Source organism: Danio rerio, chromosome 2 (assembly GCF_049306965.1).
Source record: "Danio rerio strain Tuebingen ecotype United States chromosome 2, GRCz12tu, whole genome shotgun sequence".
NCBI classification, from domain to species: domain Eukaryota; kingdom Metazoa; phylum Chordata; class Actinopteri; order Cypriniformes; family Danionidae; genus Danio; species Danio rerio.
In genome coordinates this window covers 41,116,611-41,142,090 of record NC_133177.1, presented here as the reverse complement: position 1 = coordinate 41,142,090, position 25,480 = coordinate 41,116,611, and the positions used below count along the sequence as shown (strand labels likewise).

Below are 25,480 nucleotides of genomic sequence, written 5' to 3'. Positions count from 1 at the left end.
GCAGCATTTTGCTTTTCGCTGGCATTTCATTTATACCTCTATTTACAATGTTTTCTAAATAGCAAAACCAAAAAAATTCTAACAAAACAGCCCCAAAACTGTCGCCTAAATTTATGAAGACATTTGTGTTCATAAACGACCTTTTCATTTAACACAATGCATCAATGTTTCATTTATTATCATCAAGCTTCATTTGGATACATAGCAAAAAAAACTAACAAAAGCTCTGTCAAAAAATTATATTTGCTCAACGTTTAAATGATTCGATATTATTTTTCCCTAAATAGCAATAAAAATAACTGAATCATCGCCATTTAATTCTAAGCAGCGAGCATCTCAAAACCCGGCGATAACAAGTAGGCCGCATTTAGCGCATCCTCAACCTAACTACCTGTACGACCGATACCCATTAATGTCTCCCGCCCTGTAATTCCGCACACCGGATTGATAGACAACTCGTTCCACCAATGAGACGTTTGTCTTTTGACAGCCCCTCTGCCAACCGACCAATCAGCGTACAGCAGATGAGATCGGGGCAGCGCGTTCGACCTAGCGCTGGCAAGAAGTTAGTTCCTGCTCTACGCTGGCCGTTTCCTGTAATCGTACAGTGTTGTGAGACGGAGAAAGCCATGTGTGTCGATGCAAAGGTAAATTTAGCACCCCGAAATTATTGCTGGGAAAGTTAGGGCAGTGGATGGCAGCGTTATTATGGCATATTTTAGTAGAAAATATGACCTAGCCAAGTCGAAACAGCTTTGCGGCCTTGTCCATGTCTGTTCGTAGTCGGGCTATGGTTTTTGTAGCACGTTGCCTTTGGTTTGGTCCGGTTTGTTGATGAGAGAGATTGAAAGAGAGTCCGAACGAGAGACTGAGATGTATTATGAATGATGGAGGCTTACTTATACACTTCAAATCGGCCGTGAGAGAACAACAAGACGATCGAGCACTTATTTAGCATTTATAGCAGTAGGATTCGCCATTGTGAACATTGATGGGGTTTGTCGAGTGTCTGGTTTAGGACTGTTGTTCCACATTGATGGCAAGGCAAGGAAGACAGAACTGCTTTATGTAATGTAAACGTCAAATATACGATTTGTAGATGATTTTGAAAAATAATGATTGGCAGAAAATACATATTTGCTCGTTTTCACTTTTTAAAACAACGTTGCGATGCATGCTAAGTGAGATACAAGTCAGTCAGACATGATGCCATGCGAAGTGATGGCAATGCCATTTAGCAGGATACAGCAACTGTGCCATTTGAATGTTTCAATTTAATACAATTCAATGTTTTTAATCTTTTTCATGGGTTCTTATCTTCTCCAGGGCATCAGTACACACATATATTGATGGATCTCTTAGTGTTCAGTCCAACCAGAGAACCGAAAAGTAACTCCAGAGAGTAGGAGAGGATAGAGGGGAGGAAGAGAGAGAGGCAGAAAGAGGGTGAACTGGTGGACTCTCTCTTTTCCTATTCCTCACTCCCTAATCACTGATTTCAGGTAAGTTTACCTGCTGTACTGGATACTTATTCATATGTAATGGTTAAAGTGTTATAATGTGTATGTAAATATGAGCTTGATGAAGGTGCTTGCAAAATGTATGGGTTTTAAAAATTTTAGTCTTTTCATGTTTCATTGACAAAAACATCTGTCATTCAAAACAAAAAGATTTTATTTGTAAGCATGTTTAAAAGCGGTTTATGTTGTTTTGCAGTTTTCTATTATATTGTTTAACATTTTAATTGTCATGGAAGCTGGCATGAAATTAAAACGCCAACCAACCAGCTGTCTGTCAAATGCTTAAAACTAAATAAAAGTATGTATCTTATAAGTATTCTTACCTGCCATGCGGGAGGGGGGTATCACATTGGGAAGCACTTTCACCTCACAGCAAGAAGGTCGCCGGTTTGATCCCCGTTTTTGTGTGGGTTTTCTCTGGGTGCTCTGGTTTCCCCCAGTCCAAAGACATGCGCTATGGGTGACTTGGAGAGAGAGAGAGAGAGAGAGAGAGAGAGAGAGAGAGTGTGTGAGAGTGAGTGTATGGGTGTTTCCAAGTGATGGGTTGCAGCTGAAAAGTATGTATAAAACATATTCTAGATAAGTTGGCGGTTCAACCCGCTGTGGCAACCCCTGATTAGTTAAGGGACTAAGCTGAAAAGAAAATCAATGTATCATATAAATATATCTATTAAAAAAGTTTTGGGGGTTATTTTGTATATACTGATGCATAAATGTAACAATAATATAATAAATATATTGTTTTATTTTTAATTTGGCAGCACACCTGCAGGATCCTTTCGGACTTGTTGGATGTTTTTGTACCGACACTGGATATCACTCTTTCTTTGCTTTTTTTCACAAACTTTTTGACAAGATGGCAGACCCTATTATGGACCTCTTTGATGACACACCACTGTTCAATTTGGACTCCCTGCCGGAGGATGCGTTCTCCCAGGGTTCCTCAGACCCAGTAGAGGAGGCGCTGAAGTTGGCATTGGGCCAAGTAGACCCTCCTACAGACCCCATACCTGACCCTGGTGTTCCTATTCTGAGTGACGTGGTCACAGATCCAGCTCTAATCCCAACTCCTGTCTCTGTTCCACTGCAAAACCTTCAAACTCAGCAGCTCAGCCAGATCCCCCATGAGGTCTCTGTTGCCTCTGCTCCCATTTCCATTCAGCCCTCCCTCTCGGTGGCCAGTAACAGCAGTGGTGCTGCAACAGTCTTGCTGAGCTCTTCTCTTGGTGTACCTGTGTCAGGGGCTCAAGTCACCCCTCAGCAGCAGACTCAGCAAATCACTGCTGTTACGCAACAGGCAGCGGGACAGCACGCCCCAAAAATTGTCATTCTGAAAGGCCCGCAGGGTCAGACTCAAGTGCTGCAGGGTGTCACAGGAGCCACGGGCTCTCCAGGGAAAGTCACCCTCGCTAGAGTTCTGACAGGGACCCCTCTTAGGCCCGGCATGGCAGTTGTTTCTGGAGGGACGGTATTAAATGCGACATCTCCTGCGCAGGGGCAGGTCAAAGTTGGCACTGGAGTACAAAGGCTGGTTCAAACTGCAAATGGCCCAATGAAACAGGTGTTACTGACCTCAGTGCCCCAGACGCAATCGCAGGTGCAGACACAGCCTGTCCAGGTGCAAATACCTGTGCAGACACAGCTGCAGTCACCATCGCAGCCGCAACAGCTTCAGGCGCAGATCCAGGCTCAGACACAGGTGGCATTACAAACACAAGCCCAAACGCAGACTCCTACTTCTCCGGCAGCAGCAGGCATCCGACCTCAAAGTGTCACACTTTCTGCAGTACCACAGCAGGTCAGATTTTAACTTGAATTATCATCATACAGACTAAAACCTGAATAAACCACTCTAATAAATGATGTAAACAACTTTTAAAACCACTTTAATAAATTATAGGGAAAATCTGATATTTGACATCTGATATCTGACACTTACATTTTTGCTTTAACTATTCAATCTAAGTATTCAATCTAAAGTAAAGTGCAAAAATAAAGGTGCATGAAAAGCTACATAGACATTTTATATTAACAAAAAATAAAAGCACAACAGAATATATAAACAGAACACTTAAGAATAACACCTAATGTCAAATATTGATAAACTGTTAAAGTGTTTCAATGGTAAATGAACACTGTTCGCATTGCTCTATTTAGTTTTTTCCCCCGCTGTCAGAGACCTAAAAGCCCCTCTTTCTTTTTCAGGGGGAAGCAAAGAGGATCACTCTGGTGCTACAGCAGCCCTCACAAGGTGGAGCTGCCCAAGCTGGGACGGTGACAGTAGGGGGAACTGCAGGGTCGGGTCAGCAAGGCCAGCAGCCCAGGCTGGTGTTGGGCTCTCTGCCAGGGAAGTTAGTCCTGCAGGGAGACCAGCTGGCAGCACTCGCCCAAGCCAAGGCAGGTCAAACGGGTGCACAGGCAAAAGTGCTCACTATTCAGCTGCAGGTTCAACAGCAGCCCAACCAACAGGGAGCCAAGGTGAGCGAAAGGACAGGGTTGGGTGTTGGAAGATTGGCTTTTACTTGTATCTCGCTGGTGACTTGAAGCTTTTCTTGCAACAGTTTCAGTTGGTTTCTGGGGCAGCAAATGCTGGTGGCAGTCCACAGGTGGTGCAGATTTCTCAAGGCCAAGGAGGACAAAGACTAGCAGTGCCCCTTAAACTACTGCTGCAGCCACAGGTAGAACATTTTTTCAAATCTCTTTTATAGTTCTGTGAACTTTCTCGGGTGTTTTTAACATCTGAAATAATGCTAATGTTTTCTCTCTTGGAGACTAATACATAAAGTGTAATAAAACCTAATAAATCTTTTATTATCAGTTCAACTGTCAAAATTAAATATTATTTGTAAGCTGTATGATGTAAAAACAAAAATGGATAATTGACAGTCGCTGTAGCACGTCATACATGAGTGCTTTTGTTTATTTACATTTTCAGATTGCATTAGGCAACCTTGATCTTTGCTCTGTTAGAATTTTTAAGAGTGACTTTCATTGATATATTTAGTGTTTTGAAACTACAGGTTTAAAACTTCAATTTATTTACAGCATCAGAAGTAGTTTGAGCAGAAATTAAATTCTTATAAAGCACCTGAACTACAGTGAGCTGTTAATTAGCATACCTTTTACACTGTTAGAGTCAACCATTGTCTTATAGTTACCTAGTGCTCTTTACACACCCTTTCATGCTAACAAGTACAGAGCTATCTATCTGGAATAATGGAATAAAAGTCGTTTCTATTTTCTGCAGTCAAACACTGTTTCCAGCGCTGGTGGAGCTGTCTCTGTGGTTAAAGTTATCAATACCTCAGCTGCTGGCTCGACGTCCGGCACCACCACTACAGCTGCATCTTCCGGGGTACGCTTGGCAAAGATCCAGGAGCCCGTACGGAGAGTGGAAACGCTTTGCAAGCAAGAGAAAGCAAATCGCATTGTTGCTGAGGCCATCGCACGGGCCAAAGCCAGGGGTGAAAGGAACATCCCACGAGTGCTCAACCAGGATGAACTACCTGCCGGACAAACCTCAGCAGACCTAGAGGGCGCAGGAGGGGCTACCGGAGCCAAGAAGAAAGGAGGAGGAGGAGTTGGAGGTGGTGGAGGTGGAAGCAAGAAGAAAAGCCCAAGTGCAGGAGGAGCGAAAATGGTGGTGGGAGGAGATAAGAAATCCAAGGCAAAAACTCCAGTTATACCTGGTGGAGGCAGTAAAAGCAAATCTAAGACTAAGCTCAAGTAAGTTATGATTCCATTCTCCCAGTTTGATGAGAGTTTGACTCACTGATATATGAGTTTGTTTCTTACTCTTGATCTCTTCTCCACAGCACCATCACTCTAGTGGGTAAGAAAAGGAAAAGAAACCCGTCTTCTGATCACTCAGACGTAGATCTCAGCCCACCTGTTTCGCCCCGCACACTGGAGGAAGAAATGTCACAGGTGTTACTTGCTTGCACATTTGCTTATTAGTGACTCACAGGAGCCATTGTAGGTACTGTGTGGCACTGTGTGGCAGAATCTTGTAGGGCAATTGAAGAAAACACAAACCTCATTTATTAACTCTGCTCTTTGATTTTGTCCTTCCAACAGAAGAGACGTTCAAACCGGCAAGTGAAACGGAAGAAGTACACTGAGGATTTGGACATTAAGATCACAGATGATGAAGATGAATTGGATGCAGATGTTGATGTGACCACAACTCCTATGCCCGCAGTAGGGCATGTCCAGCCTTTGGGAGCAGAGCTCCCCCCGGAGCTGGATGGGGATGGTCTTCCAAGCATGCAGTTTTTTGTGGTATGGAAGTACACTAGTCATAGCAATATCAATTGCAATTACAATTTTTCTCCGGTCATAAAATTTCCACTGCTTGCACACATAAACAAATGAATGTGTCAGTATGTGTATAACTTTGGTATGCCTGTCAACCTTTTCCTTATTTGTGTGGGTGTGTGTTTTGTGGTTTCAGGAGAACCCAAGTGAGGAGGATGCTGCTATTGTGGATAAAATATTGTCTATGCGGGTGACCAAAAAGGAGGCAAGTGTCCGTCTCATGCTTTGTTCTCATTCAAAAATATCTTGGCAAATCTTGCGCTTGTTTATACTGACTAAACCATTGTTTTGTTTTTTTCTTGTCTTGACGTAGGTGTGTCCAGGGCAGTATACTAATGTAGAGGAGTTTTTTGTCAAATATAAAAACTAGTAAGTATTTGCCATTTCCCTTCTTTTTTTTTGCAGGAGTAAATGTATCTCTTATATGGTATATCCTTTATCATTTTTTATATAGTTCGTACATGCACTGTGAATGGGCCAGTCTTGAGCAGCTGGAAAGAGACAAGAGGATCCATCAGAAGCTTAAGAGATTCAAGACGAAACAGGCACAAATGAGGAACCTGTTCCAAGAGGTAAGGCCTTGTGTACTTAAAAATAAGGCAACTCTGTTTTCTAATATAGAGAAACCGAGTGATTTTTGAGAGATGTAAACAAAAACAATAGTTCCAGCGTATTTCCTGTTTTACATTTTTATTATCTATAGCTTCCGAAAATCCAAAAAGAGCCACGTATTGATAAATAATGCTATGATAGCTGTTTTAATTTTAAGTTACGATTGAATTGCCTCTTGTTATAGCCATGAGATAGTTTGATAACAAGCATAAAATGTTCAATGACATGACCATATTAAAATGGTCTATTTTGTTGGTAGTTTTTGGTTGTTATTTTTTTCCAAGTGGCTTTGGCAGATCTTACTAAATGCATTCTTGTGGACTATGTATATGTGGTGTGTCTGCTTCAGGATGAGGAACCTTTCAATCCAGATTATGTGGAAGTTGATCGTATTTTGGACGAGTCACATAGTGTTGATAAAGACAACGGGGAGGTAGGCATTTATCAACCACAGACTCAGTTTTCAATTGTGAAACTGCTTAATAATAAACATATAATGCACAATTTTAATTATTCATTATAAAGAATAATTTATTTCTTGTATTAAAATGTATTGTTCTACTGTACGTTGCCAGCAAAAGTGTGTGTGGATGTTTGTTTTGTGCTATAACGTTTTACATCACATTTTATTTCAACTGCACACAAGCAACAAAAGCACAGATTCTGAATTCTATTTTTCCTTTTTACAGCCAGTTGTGTACTACCTGGTGAAGTGGTGCTCTCTACCCTATGAAGATGCTACTTGGGAGCTGAAGGAGGATGTTGATGAAGGCAAAGTGGAAGAATTCAGGAAGATTGAAAGCCGCCAACCACGACTCAAGAGAACTGTGAGATACTGTTTTGTCTGGCTCTTTCTCTCTTCTCACTGGATCATTTTTATCCTGCCTGTATTTTTTGGTTTTCATTAAGAAACAAGACGAAACCGTATGAATTATTAACAAGTCTTGCTCTTCCATCAGCCTCGGCCTGCTGCAAGTGCCTGGAAAAAGCTAGATGAGTCCACCGAGTATAAGAATGGGAACCAGCTCAGAGAATACCAGCTTGAGGGAGTCAACTGGCTGCTCTTTAACTGGTACAACAGGTAAATATATAGCTTATTCAACTTTTATTTGTCCACCCTTTACAATTGAGGGCATCCACACCTTTTAACAGTTTCCTTTTGCATTAAAGGTCCTTTGAAGTTAAAATAATGTTTTTAGATAATAGTATGACTGTTAGTTTTAAGAATACCATACTTATATCATCATATCATTAATATCGTACGCCTCATACTTTAGTTTCTCTTCAAATCTTCCGACCAATCATTAGCTCTCGACTCCTCTTCAACATGCTTTTCATTTGATGCGATCGATCTCAACCACTGACACCGGCAGAGCTGTGCTTAAAACAAAATGCTGTTGGCTGTTTTTTATATAAACAGGAGGAACTACTATGTCCTGTCATAATTCATTTGAGATTACGTCAAGTTTAAATGCACAGTTCAGAGCACTTCACAGGACTCATAAGTTGTGATTTTACAGAAGGTTAAGCTTTTCAGCTTTGAGGCTTCGTTAAACTTCTGTAATCCTAGTTGACAAAATAAAAGCATTTTTACATTTTCAAGCGTTCTCTTCCAGGAGATTGAATCAAAAATATTGATGATTCATTTCCTCTGCTCAGGGGTGCATAAAATGCTCTCTAGAGTGAGATTGTTCCCTCCTTCTCAATTATAAATACCACCTGCCACTGATCCAGCATTACAACAGTGAGCAGACAGTTGCTTGGCGATACACACCATAAGTAAATAATTTGACAGCCTACTATTTGGACACAACAACGGCCTCCTGGTAATTCTAGTGGGCGTCCTTATCAAAACAGTCACCCTGGGTTCTTTGTTTGAATTATGGCCTTACTCAAATAACTGATGCTGGCACATTTTTCTTATTACCATCTGAATCTGGCTGGACTGCAGGAGTAGGTGAAGATGTTGATGAGAATTCGCTGCAATTTATTATGAAGTCACCTAAATGATTCTGTCCATGATTCAATTTAGGCCTGATGTTAAATAAATTTTGTGGAGTCAGTAGTGGTTAATAAAGGGCAGATAATGAAAGGATTTGCAAAACAGCAGGCTACAAGTGTATGAGAAGAATGATGTTTCTCTTTTTCAAATCTTACACGGTCTGTTTTGTATTCGTGACTTCCCACACAGGCAAAACTGCATCCTAGCGGATGAAATGGGTCTGGGGAAGACAATTCAGTCCATTGCCCTGCTGTCAGAGATGTTTTCTGCGGGGGTCCAGAGCCCGTTCATGATCATTGCCCCTCTGTCCACGATCACAAACTGGGAAAGAGAGTTTTCGAACTGGACTGATATGAATGCTATTGTTTATCACGGCAGTCTGGCTAGTAGACAGATGATCCAGCAGTATGAAATGTACTGCAAAGATGACAAGGTTGGTGTATGAATTTTTTCTTTATTCGATTCGTTTGATGGCTACAGCAAACAAAAATCTCTTGGAGAAAAGATCTTGGGAATGTTTTAAAGTATTTTTGAGGAATATTGAAAGGAATATTCAAACCTGTAGATTTTGACTTTGATTTTGAAAACAGGGACTTTAATTGCTACAAGGTTGCATTTTCTTTTTTGTTTGTTCCTCTTTTACATGGCAACATTTTAAAGCATGTAAAAAGAATTAATGGTAAATGTTTGTACATACATTTTGCTTTCCTCTACATTGTCTTTTAAGATGGAGATGTTTTATTGGGGTCAATAAAAAGGTTTTTACTGTTCATTCCTGTTTTACCTGTAAAAATATAATTTAAAATGTTATATACAATGGAAACCAGTGCCTCATTCATGCAATTCTCAAGTTTAGAGTAGTTAACAGTTTAATGGCCTGTTTCCACTAAGTAGTACGGTATGGGTTGGTATGCTTTTATGGCTGTTTCTTCCACTGTCAAAAGGTACCTGAAAGCAAATCGTACCGTACCACTTTTTGGGTATCCTTTCCAAAGGCTACCTAGCACAACAAAAGGGTACCAAAAGGCGGAACTGAATGTTATTGGTTCAAAGAGATGCGTCACTATCGCTTGTACAAACCAGGAGAACGAAAACAAAGGAAGCGCCATTTTTAAAATACACAGCCAAGGGATTACTTCGTGATAATATATACATATAATAACGAGCCATGGTCGACCCAAGCTCAAACAAACCTTGTCGTCGACTTGATGAACAGCCACAAAGCCAAAAAGATAAACCATGCGAGAGTGAAGCACGAAAAAGCAAGAAGTTTGAAAAAAGCATCAAATGATTCTTTCAGCAACCTAAAACATGAATAAACTGCCTTGTTTAACTATTATCATCACCTTTTGGACTATTATGAACTCAGAATTATGGAATTACTCTCTAACAGAGCCTACATGTGCTGGTAAAGATTATAGACACAGATGAGAGGTTTGCACTGACTGGGGGCAATGTTGCGTGTTGTTTTAAACCAAATAAGGACTAAATGTATGCTGTGTGTAGTTTTTTTGTAATTGATAATATATTGGAGACTGTAACTGTCTGTATGTGTTCATATATGCTGCATTTATTTATTTATTTTATGCAATTGTGGACGTTGCAGAAGTTGCTATTTTGCACATTGATCAATGATCTGCTGTTATAATCAAATCATGTTCATCGAACAATTGCTTCTCATATGATATGTGAATGACCCATACAGCTTTACTTTGACATTTCCTCAAGCAAGAATAACGTAGACTGAAACTTTGTCGTACACCACTCCCACCAGAGGGGTATCCGAACCGACCCACTTAGTGGAAACGTGCATTAGATGATGTCCTCTCTTTAAGTATCATACCCTGTTTCTTTTATTTAACATTTCTTTAAATTAATTATGAATTATGATACTTGTTAATTCATTGGCCTTATCCAAACTTTTGTTTTAGGGCACGTCCAGGTGTGATTGCTGTGTTCATATATTTCTTAACAAACCAAACTAAGGGGGGGAAAAGCCCAGCAGATTCTGAAAGTTGAAGTACAAAAGTGTCTAAAACTCAATAAAAATAAAATAAACCTGAATGGAAAAAAAAAATCAAAACACACAAAGAAAACTTTAAATGAAAACATAATATAAAAATCTAAAAGTTACAGAAGTAATGTGGTAATAAAACAAAGCTAACACTGCTGAGCACAAGTTATACAAGTTCCTTTTATTTTCATTGCTCTATTCTAACTTCCCCTATTTCCACCCCCATTTTGTTTCTTTTAGGGACACTTGATACCAGGGGCCTATAAGTTTGACGCTCTGATCACAACCTTTGAGATGATTCTATCAGACTGCCCAGAGCTGAGGGAGATTTCCTGGCGCTGTGTAGTTATTGATGAAGCTCACCGTTTGAAGAACAGAAACTGCAAACTCCTCGACAGTCTCAAGATGCTTGAAATTGTGAGTTGTTAACATCTTTTTTTATTTTTAGCTTTTAGTTAAAAATAACTGAACACATTAATGTTTTGGTTACTAAAAGAAGAAATCATGATTATTCAAATTGACCACTCTTTCTTTGAAAAAATTTTTCAGGAGCATAAAGTGTTGCTTACTGGCACTCCACTACAAAACACAGTAGAGGAGCTCTTCAGTCTGCTGCACTTTCTGGAACCGGCCCAGTTTCCCTCAGAGATAGAGTTCTTGCGAGAGTTTGGAGATCTTAAAACTGAGGAGCAGGTAAAGAAATGCTGTAATGTCTTGGCAGGAAGTATTTCCTCGCTTGTTGAGCGATGTGACCGCCCAAATGGGCATTAGGAAATCTCAACATTCTGTCTCTATCTTTTATAATCAGGTGCAGAAACTACAGTCAATCCTGAAGCCCATGATGCTGCGCAGACTGAAGGAAGATGTAGAAAAGAACCTTGCCCCCAAGCAAGAAACTATTATTGAGGTATGATTGATCATTAGGACAGTTTGTAAATTGATTGTTTCTCTTTGCTTTGTAAATTTAGACTGTAAATTTTTGTAATCCTAGGTGGAGTTGACCGATGTACAGAAAAAGTATTACCGTGCTATTCTGGAGAGAAACTTCAGCTTCCTTAGCATGGGAGCCACACAAAACAGCAATGTACCCAATCTCCTCAACACAATGATGGAACTTCGAAAGTGCTGCAACCACCCATACCTCATTACAGGTACTGAATTTATGCTTTTTATTTCTGTGAAATGTTGTTTAAGTCAGTCTAGCATTACAATCTCCAGGGTCATGGGATTTGTGGAGTATCCTGGAATTTTTAAAAGTCTATTACAGACATTGAACGTCAGGGAATAATTTTTTTTCAATGAATATCAGGGATTTTTGTTTGTCATTTTAATCTCCTTAACATTTGTTTTTTCTTTACCATGTTTTTTATAACATTGGGCCCTATCATACACCCGGCGCAATGTGGCGCAAGGCGCGGCGCAATACTTGTTTGGTAGTTTCAGCTTGGCGCAAGAGTAGTTTTGAGGCATTGCGCTACGCTGTTTAAATAGCAAATGCATTAGCACTCATGTGCGTCCATAGGCGTTCTGGTCTCAAAACAAAGGGCGCGACGCAGCTGGCTCTTAAAGGGAATGGGAGATAAGACTCTAATTGGTTTATTCTCAAAAAACACCTATAACTCATTAAGAAAATAAACTCAACCCTTTTAGACCATGCGCCACGGCGCAAAGCGGATTTTCCTGTCCTTAAATTAGCAAAAATGCGTTCTGACACGCCCTGAAAGCGCTTGCGCCCTGCTTTTTGCGTTCTGCGCATGGACCGTCAAAATAGAGCCCATTGTTTCACATGTTTTGCCTATTGTCATGGTTAGGCCATTTGTCATTGCTGTTTTATTCCTATCCCTATTCCCAATCAAATGCAATCACTATAATGTATCTGTTAAAATGCTTTATGTGGCTATTTTGTGTCTGCTCAGTGCTCAACCTATTCCTCCTAGATTTTGCGTTAAAATTTCATATTTTTGAAGCTTAAATTTCTGATTTTTCCAATGCCTTATAGGCAATTTGTGCTCAATATTCACATCACAGGATCTGTAATGTGGAGTCAGGATTATTACAATTATTCCTTAATAAGGAATTATTGTGCATTTTGTCAATTTTTACAAAAGTAAGTTTTATTTATTAATGTATACAGGGCTCGAAATTACGACCATTTTGGTCGCATATGCGCCCGAAATTTTATCTCTGCGACCTTAAAATATATTTGGGAGCAATTGTGTTAGTGCATAAAATTGTTGTGCTAGACCAGTTTTTACTGCAAAATGTTTACCACATGCGCGGATTCTGGAGACATTCACGCAGAATGAATGTCTGCACTTGAGACGCGAAACGCAGCTCTCAAGAATGGTTTAAAACAGTTGTCATGTCTACTTGCTGCAGTAAACAAAGCCAAGTCCGTATTCTTGCCCCGCCTTCGCTTTTCTTATTGGCCCACTGCTCTAGCACTGAAATATCAGCTGTCAATTACTCAGTCAATGCCTTCTGGTTTGGGATGACAAAGAGAGCTACTACCGTGAAAAATTGTAAAGCGCTAAATATGAGAATAAAGATAACACTGACAGATTTTGTTTTAGAAACCATGGCATCTAAAGTTACAAATAATGACACATCTTACGAGTGATCATGTGCTGAATGTTAATTAATTGTTTGTTTGATTATTTATTTCTGTATAAAACTCTATTTTACCATTGCTCTATTGTATTTATCTATGTTGCAATTAGTCTATTATATTCTCTGCAGATGCACTCTTCTACAAAATCTTCTCTTTCAATGTAAATGTATTAAGTATTTCAAAATCAAGCTATTTATGTTGTTTGGTGAAATATCACAATATAAATCACGTACAGTTTTTCCTAATATCGTGAAATGCAGCCCTTATTTGCTGCATTTCTTGTGTTTTGCTGTGAAAATATATACAAACTTGAGGTATATCAAACTGGATGAGCACTTTCTATGTGCAAATATTATATTATTTAACATAAAACAAAACAGATGGTGCTTCAGGAATTTTAATAGTGTCCGGGGTGGCCAAAATCGACAGTAAATGTGCAGCAATTAAAAAAATGGCCAGCTCCTTAATTTTGCACCATTTGTTGGATTTTTGTGTTTGATTTGGCAGTCTCAATATTCTTGAGGGACTGCTCAACACAACAGCTGCCTGTTTTTTTTTTATTCATTATAGTTCATGGAAATTCAGCTTTTGGTCAGGGAATTTGACGTTTGACTTTGTGTTTACCTTTGTTTATATGTAGCACAAGAGGTACTATATTAAACGTGTTGACAACTTTGGTGTTGTTAGCACTATTTAAATCATATGTCGTGTCACCTGTTTGATTTATCATTGCTCATCTGTCCCTGTGCAGGTGCTGAGGAGAAGATCGTGTCTGAGCTGAGGGAGGTGTATGATCCTCTGGCTCCGGACTTTCATCTCCAGGCTCTGGTGCGCTCTGCAGGGAAACTGGTCTTGTTGGATAAGCTGCTTCCTCGCCTCAAGGCTGGCGGGCACAAGGTGCTCATCTTCTCCCAGATGGTGAGGTGCCTTGACATCCTTGAGGACTACCTCATACACAAGAGGTACATGAAAACGTGTGATATTAAAGGCAACTGTAGCCAAAGGATTTTTTGATTCTGCCATCTGGTTTGTTAGATGGATCTAAAAATAGATGTGTGCTGTCTGATCAGATACCTGTATGAGCGCATTGATGGACGGGTCAGAGGAAACCTGCGACAGGCGGCCATTGATCGCTTCAGTAAACCTGATTCAGACCGGTTTGTCTTCCTGCTTTGTACTCGGGCTGGAGGTTTGGGCATTAATCTGACCGCTGCTGACACCTGTGTCATTTTTGACTCTGACTGGAACCCGCAGAATGATCTTCAAGTGAGGATCTTACAGCATATACTTATCTTCATAGTAATTTTAAGGCATTAAAGATTTAGTTTCCTGTCCCATGTGGTCAGTCTCACAGTGTATTCTCTCTTATACAGGCTCAGGCACGTTGCCATCGTATTGGTCAGTCTAAAGCGGTAAAGGTGTATCGTCTCATTACCAGAAACTCCTACGAGAGGGAGATGTTGGACAAAGCTAGTCTTAAACTGGGGCTTGACAGAGCCGTTCTGCAGAGCATGAGTGGAAACAAGGAAAGCAGTGTCAACGGGGTAAGACTAAAATTAATCAGCATTACTCTTTTTAAAGGGATAGTTTAGACCAAAAGGAAATCCCTGACAATTTTTACTTTTAAAATATATAATATAAAAGGCGGTATAAGTTTCTAATGGTATGATAACCTTGGATAAAAAATATCACTGTATTCTGATCACTGCTCTAAAGCATGTTATCTTTAGCATGTTTTCTTTTTTGTATTTAACAAAAATACAAAATACCCCATTGAACAAAATAAATTTTTTTTTAGGAAACATTTATAGTATTTTGTAACAGTAAACATGTCAGGCTACATAATTAAAATAAATCATTGACTTCTGCTCTTTTCATTAGTTTCAAAAACACAGATTTCTTTACAACACAATTAAAAAACACATAAAATACATATACCTTAGAAACAGTATAACAGAAGAATTAAACAGTTTTATAAAAACTTGAGCGGCTTTTCCAAATCACTGTAAACCTTAAAACCGGTTATTGTCCCATACCTATTGTCATTTCAAACCTGTATGTCAGTTATTGTTTGAAATCATTGATTAAAGCATGCAAGTACAAGACAAAATTCCTCAGTTTGTGATGCATAGTCATTCAGTCATTTGCTTTAAACTTTCCTCAGATCCAGCAGTTCTCTAAGAAGGAGATTGAGGATTTGCTTCGTAAAGGTGCTTATGCAGCCATAATGGATGAGAATGACGAGGGCAGTCGTTTCTGTGAAGAGGACATCGACCAGATCCTTCAGAGACGAGCAACTACCATCACAATAGAGAGCGAAGGCAAAGGATCCACTTTTTCCAAGGCTAGCTTTGTGGCGTCTGAGAACCGCACAGATATCGCTCTAGATGATCCCGAGTTCTGGCAGAAGTGGGCTAAGAAAGCAGACATAGACATGGATTCTCTCAACAGGAAGGTACTGAGTAGTATCTAGAAAACTTGGTTTAGTATATCTATTATTTATTTTTATTCCTTCAGCTAATTTATTTATTTATTTTTTTTTCATGCAGAATACTCTTGTCATCGACACACCAAGAGTAAGAAAGCAAACACGTCAGTTTTCCAGCCTGCGTGGAGAGGGTGGTGATCTCTCTGACTTGGACAGCGATGATGACTACCCACCCCATAATTCCCGTCAATCCAGAGCCTCCAGACGCTCTGACCGGCATTCTGGAGGAGGCTATGGTCGCACAGACTGTTTCCGAGTGGAGAAACATCTACTCGTTTATGGGTGGGTTACCTTTTTAATCCATAATATATGAAATCGAGTTGAAATATGACTAATTGTATGAACTCTGGTGTGAGATATTTGAAATCTCATGGAATATGAACATGGCAATCTTTCCACAGGTGGGGTCGTTGGCGAGACATCCTGTCGCATGCTCGCTGTAAGCGGCGTCTCAGTGAACGGGACGTAGAAACCATCTGCCGTGTCATCCTGGTTTTCTGTCTGATTCATTATCGTGGAGATGAGAACATCAAGAGCTTCATTTGGGAGCTGATTACCCCTCCAGAGAATGGACGAGAACCACAAGCTCTGCTCAATCACTCTGGTGTGGTGTCTTCCCAATATGATCTTTTTTTAGTTTAGCGCTCTTTAATGCTGCCAGAAAGCAGCCTTGGGTGTTATTCTATCATGTATTCAGTAAGATCTACACTTACGTTTAATCTTCTTTTCTTATTCCACTGCTTTCATTGTGTATGTAGGATTGTTGCTTTTCAACTTTCATGTCAATTAATACATTTCAAGCCTGTGTAGGGTTTGAAACAGCATTTGTTTAATGTCAAGTAGACGGAGAGCTTTTATAGAGGCATGTAATGGCTTTCTCCTTTCCTTTAGGTCTGTCCATCCCTGTTCCTCGCGGCCGAAAGGGAAAGAGAGTGAAGGCTCAGAGCTCTTTTGACGTGCAGAAGGTTGAGTGGATCCGCAAATACAATCCTGACAGTCTGCTGCTGGATGACAGTTACAGAAAACACCTCAAACACCAGTGCAACAAGTACGTAAGATCCATCTAGGGCACTGTTTCATCATTTAATTGGCCTTGAGTGTCTTAATTTGGCTCTTTCTCCTTTTTCTGTCTTTTAGGGTTTTGCTGAGAGTACGTATGCTTTATTATCTGAAGCAGGAGGTCATTGGAGAACATGCTGATTCTGTATTGAGTGGAGCTGATGCAAGGTATACATCGCCTCATGTTGTTGCTTTAGAGCAGTAATTGTCAATAGCATGTGCTAAATACACAATTGATAAATGCGTCAGGCAGAAATGCCTTGCAGGTTGTTCTACCTGTGCTTACATCTTTTGGTCAACTGGTCACATAGTTATAAACAAATATAATTGATACCTCTAATTAAAGTTATTTATTTGTTTGGTTAAAGAACTACTTTTCAGGATTGCAGTTTTATGAATTAATGTTCTTGAATTTTATTCTTAAACAATATTACATGACTCAAGAATTTGCACTTCTTTCTTCCTGCAAGAGGAAATGTAGTGTCTGACACAGCAAAAAAAATGCATGTTCATTCTAAAAATACCTGTGGATTAATTGTTTTTCAGCCTACATGTGAGGTTTTGTAATTAATCACAGTTTTCTTTTTTTTCTTTTTTTTTGGAAACCCCTTTATATTCTGTCACTAATGCTAATGTGTTTTTTTGCAGGGATATTGATATCTGGTTGCCTGAAATGGAGCAGCAGGATGTTCCATCTGGCTGGTGGGATGCAGAAGCTGACCGATGTTTGCTTATCGGAGTCTACAAGCATGGTATGTGTAAGCTTTTACCCTCATTTCATCTTCAGATGTGTCTGAATGTTTTAGAAGTATTTTTTTAGAAGGAATCTAATACAGGGTGTCAGCAGGGTCTTAAAGTATTAAAAGTTGATAAATCAATTATGAGAAAGTGAAAGCTCTTAAAAGATATTAAAGTTTTTTTTTCCTCGTAATCCAGTTTTTATGAGGTCTTAAATGTTGTTCAAGCGTTGTCTAAAGTGTTTGACTCCAAAAAAGCATAAATATATTTATTTTTCTTGATTGGTTTGGGTCAGGTGCATCTGGCCAAGCTCCTCTGTCTGGTTGATTACATGTAATTTGCGACAAACACGGGAAGGTTATGTGGCTCTCTCCACATATAGTAAAAACATAGAGTAAGGCTATTCAATTGGCGGCCCGCGGGCCGAACTTAGCCCATGAGGCAATTTGTTTCAGCCCTCCAAATAGTGTGACCAAGACATCAAAAATAAATTTAGTTTAGTCGAAAAACGGCTGCTATAGTTATAAAGGGACATGCGTCTGTTCAATACAGCACAAGCTGCAGTTGAAGGCTGACATTAAGCGAGTGACTCGAGCAGCCGGAAAAATTTGGATACTAAGCTTAAAGGCTTCTCAACGATGCGTTTCTGTTGCACGGAACGAAACTGCTAAAACTAAACAAAGTTATGCCACCTGTGTGCTAGTTTAAGGTTCTGAGCTTATACTGGGCTATTAATTATGCACACTGGATTACCTATAGCAGTGGGCCGTTCACATATCACATCTTTTCTGCGTGCAAGTTTGTTATTTCCAATATGCCAATGCCCGTAGAAAACATCTCATGCTGTAGTGGTGAGAGTTATGCGTGTCTTTTAGTGCAATGTAAGCAAAAGATATTGATGAATTGTTTCAAATTATTAAAATGATTATGTATGTATGGATGCAGATAATAAGTTTATTTAAATACTTGTCTAATATAAAGCTTGAATTTATATTAGATGTGATAACCGTAAAACCTTGATTACTCTTCTGACTATATAACCGTACAACCAAAATCTATAACTGTTGCATCCATAATTGTTATGCAGTACAAAACATAACATATAAATGTGTTTGAATGTAGAAGAAGCCTACTTAAGCAATACACTAATTTAGTTGTGCTTTGAAATGCATCATTTGAATGTTTGTAAAAAAAAAAAAAAAAAAAGCCACTTTGTACAATGCACTGATATTATAGTTTCAAATTAAATTGTATTAACATTTTAATGTAGAAAAATACAACGTGCGTGTCTTGAGCAGAAATGCATAAAATGGGCTTTTATATGCTGTTGTGTCATCTCCTATATTGCAAGTCATATCTCTCCGGCCCCTCATTTGGGATGCTGATGACTGATGTGTTTTTCACTCTGTATCTTGTTATTTTCAGGATATGAGATGTACACCACCATGCGTGCAGACCCCTGCTTGTGTTTTGTTGAGCGATGTGGTCGTCCAAATGAGCAGGACATTAATGCAGAGCAGCAAGCAGCAGACCCAGAGCTTGGAGAGGGGTTAGTTTCAAATGGAGCTGATCTCCTAGATTCTAATACTGCAGCTCATGTGATTAACTGAAATATTTAACCATAAATTTTACAAATGTTTATTGTTGCCTCATATATACTTTTTGTGTCTTAGAGGGGACTACGACAAGTACTCTGAAGATCCAGAGTTCAAACCCGCAACGAGACATGCCAAGGAGATGTATGAGGAGGTAAATGCTTTTTTTATTTATTATTTCTCTCTCTAATGGAAATAGGAACTTAAATGAAATTGTGTTTTTATGCTTTGCTCCTCAGGGTGATTCGGTGAATGCAGATGGTGAGATTTGTGTGGAGGATCGATCTGCCCCTATGCAAGTTGAAGGACCGTCTTCGGGATCATCTGATTTGTGTTACTGGCCCACCAGCTCATCGCTCACAGCCCGACTGCGACGTCTTATCACAGCTTACCAGCGCAGTTACAGACGAGAGCAGCTTAAGATCGAGGCAGCAGAGAAGGGGGACCGTAGGCGAAGACGCTGCGAACAAGCTACCAAACTCAAAGAGATAGCCAGACAAGAGCGACAGCAACGGTATGTTCGTTAATAAAACCTGAAGCATAATCTTCAGTCTCACTTTCCCAGAATTCTCACAAGCTTCTCTATTTCAGGTGGACTCGTAGAGAAGAGTGCGACTTTTACAGGGTGGTATCGACATTTGGGGTGGAAAGGATAAAGAAAGAAACAGATGCTCCAGAAGGGGACGAGCATCACATGGACTGGAATCGTTTCCGTTCTTTTGCTCGACTCGATAAGAAAACCGATGAGAGCTTGACACGTTACTTTAAGTGCTTCATGTCCATGTGTCGGAAAGTGTGTCACATTCGGCCAGGACGTGGAGACGGTATGTTATTGTTTTTTTTTTCTTATACACAAAACATAAAATGTGTAAACCAGGGGTCACCAACATGGTGCCCACGGGCACCAGGTAGCCCGCGAGGATCACATGTGTTGCCCACAGGCCTGTTCTAAAAAATAGCTTACCATAGCGCCACTTACCAGTAAGCTTCATCTAATATAGAAGTAATCATTTAAAAATGTAAATATTTGCAGAGAAATATAAAAATAAAGTGTTGCACATTGATACATTAAATACAGGGTATTTCCTACCCTGTTAAATCATCGTTGATAACTTTTGTGAGAATCATTAACATGATCAGTGTCTTCACATGGATGAATATCTTTTTTATTATTACCAAAAACAAAGTATAATTGAAAGTAAATTGAGCAAATTTGTTATTTGAGAAGTGTTTATCAAACTGGTAGCCCTCCACATTAATCGGTACCCAAGAAGTAGCTCTCAGTTTCATAAAGGTTGGTGACCCCTGGTGTAAACCATCCATCCCGCCCAGCCAATTTGACTTGTTTTCAAGCAAGACAAGATGCTGAATGTTTTGTGAGTTTTTTGGTCTCACTTTTTGGGTCGGTTAGGATTATCATGCCTTAAATTCCATTCGATGTCTTGGTGCATCACATTGCATTGACGGTGCTTTCCATACACGTATTTTTTGTATTTTACTTCACAGCACAATAATTCTTGTATTCAAATTTTTGAATATATTTATATATTTCTTGTAATACAATTTTGTCCTTTAATGCAAGCTATTATTGCATTAATATAGATATAGATAGATATAGATCTGACTATCTAAAAACTGCACCTTTAAAAACTCAAGTTCATGCACAGTACAACATGAGCATTTATAGCAAATAAACAAATGTAAATTTTTCGCTCGATTTCTGAGTCTTGTCAAGCGAGTTCTTACACCCCTATGATATTAGTCACATGCTCAACAGGAAGGGCTGCAATTGGCTCTAACGCTTGATGAGTGACACTGATAAACAGCAACGGTGATCACAGCTGATCCATGATAGACGCGGAGGAGAAAACTTGCGAAAACAATACCCCATGCCAACAGGTCAAAGGTCCACATTGAGAGAGAAAGAAATGGAGTTTACTTTCATTTTCTCCATAGCTGTGAAACAGGGCTTCTGCTGTAACTTTAGTGTCAGAGAAAGACTGTCCAGCAAACACACATGCAGTGAATTGTGCACAGTTTCTGTGTTTTTAGGTTGTTGGAGTGTTTTAATTACTCGCGGGCGCCTCCCTCTAAATAGTAAACTATCACTATATAGCACATATGAGATTAGTGACGTCAGTACATAATAACTGGTTATGATCTATTACTGCTCGGATACTGAATTGTTTGTGTGTGCGTCTCGGTGCACAGATGAAACAAGTCATTTTGACACCCCTAATGTTTAAAATATAATAGTGTCATAATAGCTTATAAATTGGATGTTTTATGATGTTCATTGTTAATAAATAATAATTAAATAAATAAAAATATTTTAAAACACACAAGATTGAATTAAAAACGTGTTTGAAATGGTAGTTGTTGTAAAAATATTCTTTGTACTTAAGATATTTTATTTATTTTTTTATACTTTTTAAGTTCGTTATGTCTATTCTTGTGCGCATATTGTGAGTGACGTGCATGCGCCGCTCACACTTTCCAAGTGCACTAGTGCACAGTGCGAGTGCACTGAGAGTCACGTGACATGAAATGGACCAATCAGGTACATACTATTTATAGAATCTGCACGTCATGCTGCAAAGCGAGAAAAAAACTACAAAATGAAAATACCAAACAATTTCATAATACAGTTGATCAAAAGTGCCTTTCAGGCAGAGGTTCAGCAGCCTTTGACTACATTTGTTCTCTAATATGTAGCTTAGATTTACATTAGACAAATGCTATATATTTTTAATTTATTATTCTGTCATTTATTTTCAGTGTAATATTATTATTTATGTTTCAATGCCAAAAACTTTTTAAACTTATTTTTAAGTATATAGAGAAATGGATTATCATCATTTTGTGCTATCTTGATTGGTTACTCCACAGCAATAAAAACACATTAAAATATAAGGAGTTCTCAAGGTATTTTCTAAACTAGTAGTGTTTTGTTATTAATGTATGCATGATAATCGCGATAAATCTAAAACCATGATTATTTTTCAGACTATAATCATACAACCAAAATCTATAATCGTTGACTCCCTATTAACAACATGAAGTCTTATAGAAAACAAGAACTGCTAGTTACAAATTAGGGTTAAGGTGCAATTTAGAGGTTTAGTCATTGCTTGTTCAAAGTAAATAATCCCATTTTATCCGATAATATTCCTCTTTATCTTTCAGTTACTGGAGGGAAAAGGTCTTTTTTTCTCCAAATAACATATTAAACTATCACTATACAGAATAAGTTCCATGTCGCATGGCTTCTCTTGAACTTTTTATAATATTTCATATATCATATCATAAAGGTTAAAATTATTTTACAGCTTGGCTTAAGTAGTTATGAAGTAAATAATTGTTTAATAATTTAATAAAGTTAAATAAAAATGTAAATAATTAATTTCTTTTCCTGGTATAAAAATAGCATTTTTAAAATTGGGCTTTCTCACATACACAGGTTTTTTTTAGATTGCTATAGTCCCACCAAACAAAACTACAGCAAAACACCAAAAATCTTTATTTCTAATTCTTTAATAACACTTTTTTTTCCCTGTCATCTTTTCTTCCTTTATTAGAATCTCAAGATATGTCTCAGTCTCTGGCCCCGATCACAGAAGAGCGAGCCTCACGAACTCTCTACAGGGTCACCCTGCTGTGTCGGTTGCGTGAGCGTGTTCTTCCTCACCCCTCGCTCGAGGAACGCCTCAGTCTGGCACCACAAACCTCTGACCTGCCCAGTTGGTGGAGCATCCCAAAGCATGACCACGAGCTTCTCTTAGCTGCTGCCAGACATGGAGTGAGCCGCACTGAACTCTCCATCTTCTCTGACCCACTGTACTCCTTCAGTCAGAGCCGCCTCGACTACCTCCAGAACCAGCAGGCTCAAGCAGCTGCACAAATCCACGCCTTCAGTCAGTCACAGGATCCAGCCGGCATCAAAGAAGAGGGCCTGGAGGATGAGTCTCGACTGCTGGGTGTGGAGGCTCTCTGTCCGTCAGACTCTCCGGCCATGCTGCTCTCTCATTCTGACAGCAAAGTTGGCATTCAGGCTGGCTGGGTCTGGAAGAAGAGCAAAAACAACGGGCCGAGTGAGAGGAAATTGGGAGGGGGAGGAGGAGGGGCTTCAGACTCTGATTCTGATTCAGATTCAGGCTCGTCTTCCTCCTCTCGGCATTCAGGCAGCTCAGATGATAGTGGAGACAGTGATGTGGAGAGAGAACAAGGTAAGCGGACACTTTATTTTGAAGTCCTCATGATATCTAAATTGACTCGGTGCACTTTTGTTAGTTTTCCATGATATTTTTAGAGTGAAATGTATAGTCAATGCGCTGTTACTCCAGACAAAAATAGTTCGTTGCGTTTAGAAAGCACATTATACAAAATATAATGCTTTATTTTCACGAAATTAACTGTAGAAAAAATATATGATATTTGCTTATTGGTTCCAAAATAAGGCAGAAATCTTTTGAAGGAAACTAAAACATTTTTATTAGCTGTGATTTTAAATCAGGGGTCTCAAACTTAAATTGGCGGGGGCCATATCAATGACTGACAATTCATAAAAGTGGAAGTGGAATTCTCATGTAATTGATGCATTCAGACTTTCTTCCCCAGAGCATACGCAGTCACAGCTTCTTCTTTTTTGTTTCTTATTGTACGTATTGAAGGGGTAGTTTAAGTTGCTATGAAAATACTACAATTTAATAATAGGCATAGTAATATTATAATTACTGTGTCCCAATCTTTACTCAACCAAAAGTTTAACAGATAACACAAGAACAGCAGAAAGTAGATTGGGTAATCTTAGATTGGGTAAGAGACTTTACTGGCAATTGTTCTTCTCAATCACTTTTTTTTTTTTGTAAAACTACAACAAAAAGGGGGTAGGGGTGTATATTCACTATTACTTTAACAAGTTCATTTCAGCCAGCAGTCAAACTTTACTAATGCAGATTTTTTATACAAATCTTAATATGCATATTAAATGAGAGCATTTGAATGGAATATTAGCAAAACTATCATATTTACACCACCCTCATAACCCATAAGCCATTGAGATGAGCTTGTACAACACGATACAGGTGGTGTAAAACTAATTATAATCAAATCACCCTTGAATATTTTAAACATATAGCTTTAGTAGAAATGGAGCATCTACGGACAGATATTTCAGCGTTTAAATCAGCTCCAGAAAATAATCTGCTTGTGGTACTTTCGAGCGCATGCTGAGAAAAACCAAATGCAACCCAAACATATAGTACAGTACTTAAGACGTCCAGTAGGTGGGGGGTCAAAACCACTAGTGGCTATATGTGACTGCACTGCACAACAATGATAGTGATTCAAAAATATATGTTTTGTGGGGACGAATCTCATATTTTTGACATCATATGCGGGCCGGAGGGAGGAGGAGGGGGGGACGCAAATGGCCTGCGGGCTGGCAGTTTGAGAACCCTGTTTTAAATATTAGTTTTTTATAATATATAAAACCTTTCTGATCAATTGAATGCAATGTTGTTGAGTGTGGACAGTTAGTTAAATGTATTTTGAAGTATTTTTAACAAGAGTATATGTATTCTGTAAAACATTAGGGTTTATGGGAAGTGCTAGATCTTGGCTTCCTTAACTTTTTGTTGAATCATTATTCCTTGAGACAAAGAATAAAACAAGTGCATATTTTTTAAAGTTTTAGTAATAAGATTTCTTTCATTTGGATTATGAACATTATATTTTTATTTTGCTTGAAGATGGGCAACAAAAGCTTCTTAATTCTAAGGCGATAAGATTTTTTTAGTGTCACTATTAAAGATCTAAAGTTATTGTGATTTATTTTTCTCAAATGTGGAAGAACAGCATATGTCCAGGTAGTGTGGAATAACAGTATAACTCCAATTCATGATAACACTTTAAACCACTTCAGAGCTGATTCCTTTATCTTAGTTTTAATACAGTAACAGAAACTTCAGGTTAATAAGCATTTCTTTAGAGTTTATTATTATTATTATTATTGTTATTATTTAATACAAAAGTACAGTATAAACAATGTACAATATAAAGTCCTTTTTACAGTACAGGCAATAACAATCAATTATTAACAATAAATAAATGCAACAATAAACGCTTACAACGCAGACATACATTTTAGCTAAATGCCATGGTTTATTTAGAAAAGCCATCTCAAAATATAAATAAATATATTAGCAAATAAACTCTGCTTGCCATAGTTTACACAGGACTGGTGGGAAATATGCATTGACTCCGCTTTATTATATATGGTATGTGGTTTATTTTGATAGGTTGACTGTTTTTGTGCCGTTTAGCACAAGAGAGAGAGAGTCCTTCCATTTGTTCATGTTTGCTCTCCTTTTTTTTTTCTTTTTTTTTTTTTTGCTTGTTATCTACGTTTTAATTATGCGAAGCGGACATGACATCAAGCAGGATCTCTATTCTTCTTAGTGGAAATAAACGTTTTTTTCACGCTTTATTTAGCTATTTTAATGTTTAAAATGCAGACTCTTGGT

General features: G+C 38.7%; 1 protein-coding gene across 2 annotated transcripts in view; it reads left to right on the top strand.

Moving 5' to 3' along the window:
• The first annotated feature begins 568 nt into the window (after nt 1-568).
• chd8 (chromodomain helicase DNA binding protein 8) overlaps nt 569-25,480 on the top strand; it is a 30,129-nt gene continuing 5,217 nt past the window's right edge. Inside the window, exons 1-33 of one of the 2 annotated variants that reach the window (XM_021481014.3) lie at nt 569-647; nt 1,327-1,502; nt 2,282-3,318; nt 3,726-3,998; nt 4,082-4,198; nt 4,768-5,246; nt 5,336-5,447; nt 5,598-5,801; nt 5,974-6,042; nt 6,151-6,206; nt 6,292-6,409; nt 6,799-6,882; nt 7,139-7,276; nt 7,409-7,530; nt 8,641-8,884; nt 10,706-10,882; nt 11,015-11,158; nt 11,274-11,372; nt 11,457-11,616; nt 13,828-14,038; nt 14,147-14,342; nt 14,450-14,620; nt 15,241-15,531; nt 15,626-15,846; nt 15,966-16,168; nt 16,456-16,612; nt 16,702-16,791; nt 17,272-17,375; nt 18,787-18,910; nt 19,035-19,110; nt 19,196-19,470; nt 19,548-19,780; nt 22,535-23,182. In XM_021481014.3, coding sequence (XP_021336689.1) covers nt 2,377-3,318; nt 3,726-3,998; nt 4,082-4,198; nt 4,768-5,246; nt 5,336-5,447; nt 5,598-5,801; nt 5,974-6,042; nt 6,151-6,206; nt 6,292-6,409; nt 6,799-6,882; nt 7,139-7,276; nt 7,409-7,530; nt 8,641-8,884; nt 10,706-10,882; nt 11,015-11,158; nt 11,274-11,372; nt 11,457-11,616; nt 13,828-14,038; nt 14,147-14,342; nt 14,450-14,620; nt 15,241-15,531; nt 15,626-15,846; nt 15,966-16,168; nt 16,456-16,612; nt 16,702-16,791; nt 17,272-17,375; nt 18,787-18,910; nt 19,035-19,110; nt 19,196-19,470; nt 19,548-19,780; nt 22,535-23,182 — 6,538 coding nt within the window. In that variant the 5' untranslated portion in view covers nt 569-647; nt 1,327-1,502; nt 2,282-2,376. The remainder of the gene's footprint in view (nt 648-1,326; nt 1,503-2,281; nt 3,319-3,725; nt 3,999-4,081; nt 4,199-4,767; nt 5,247-5,335; nt 5,448-5,597; nt 5,802-5,973; nt 6,043-6,150; nt 6,207-6,291; nt 6,410-6,798; nt 6,883-7,138; nt 7,277-7,408; nt 7,531-8,640; nt 8,885-10,705; nt 10,883-11,014; nt 11,159-11,273; nt 11,373-11,456; nt 11,617-13,827; nt 14,039-14,146; nt 14,343-14,449; nt 14,621-15,240; nt 15,532-15,625; nt 15,847-15,965; nt 16,169-16,455; nt 16,613-16,701; nt 16,792-17,271; nt 17,376-18,786; nt 18,911-19,034; nt 19,111-19,195; nt 19,471-19,547; nt 19,781-22,534; nt 23,183-25,480) is intronic. The other variant, NM_001347671.1, reaches the window with a different exon arrangement.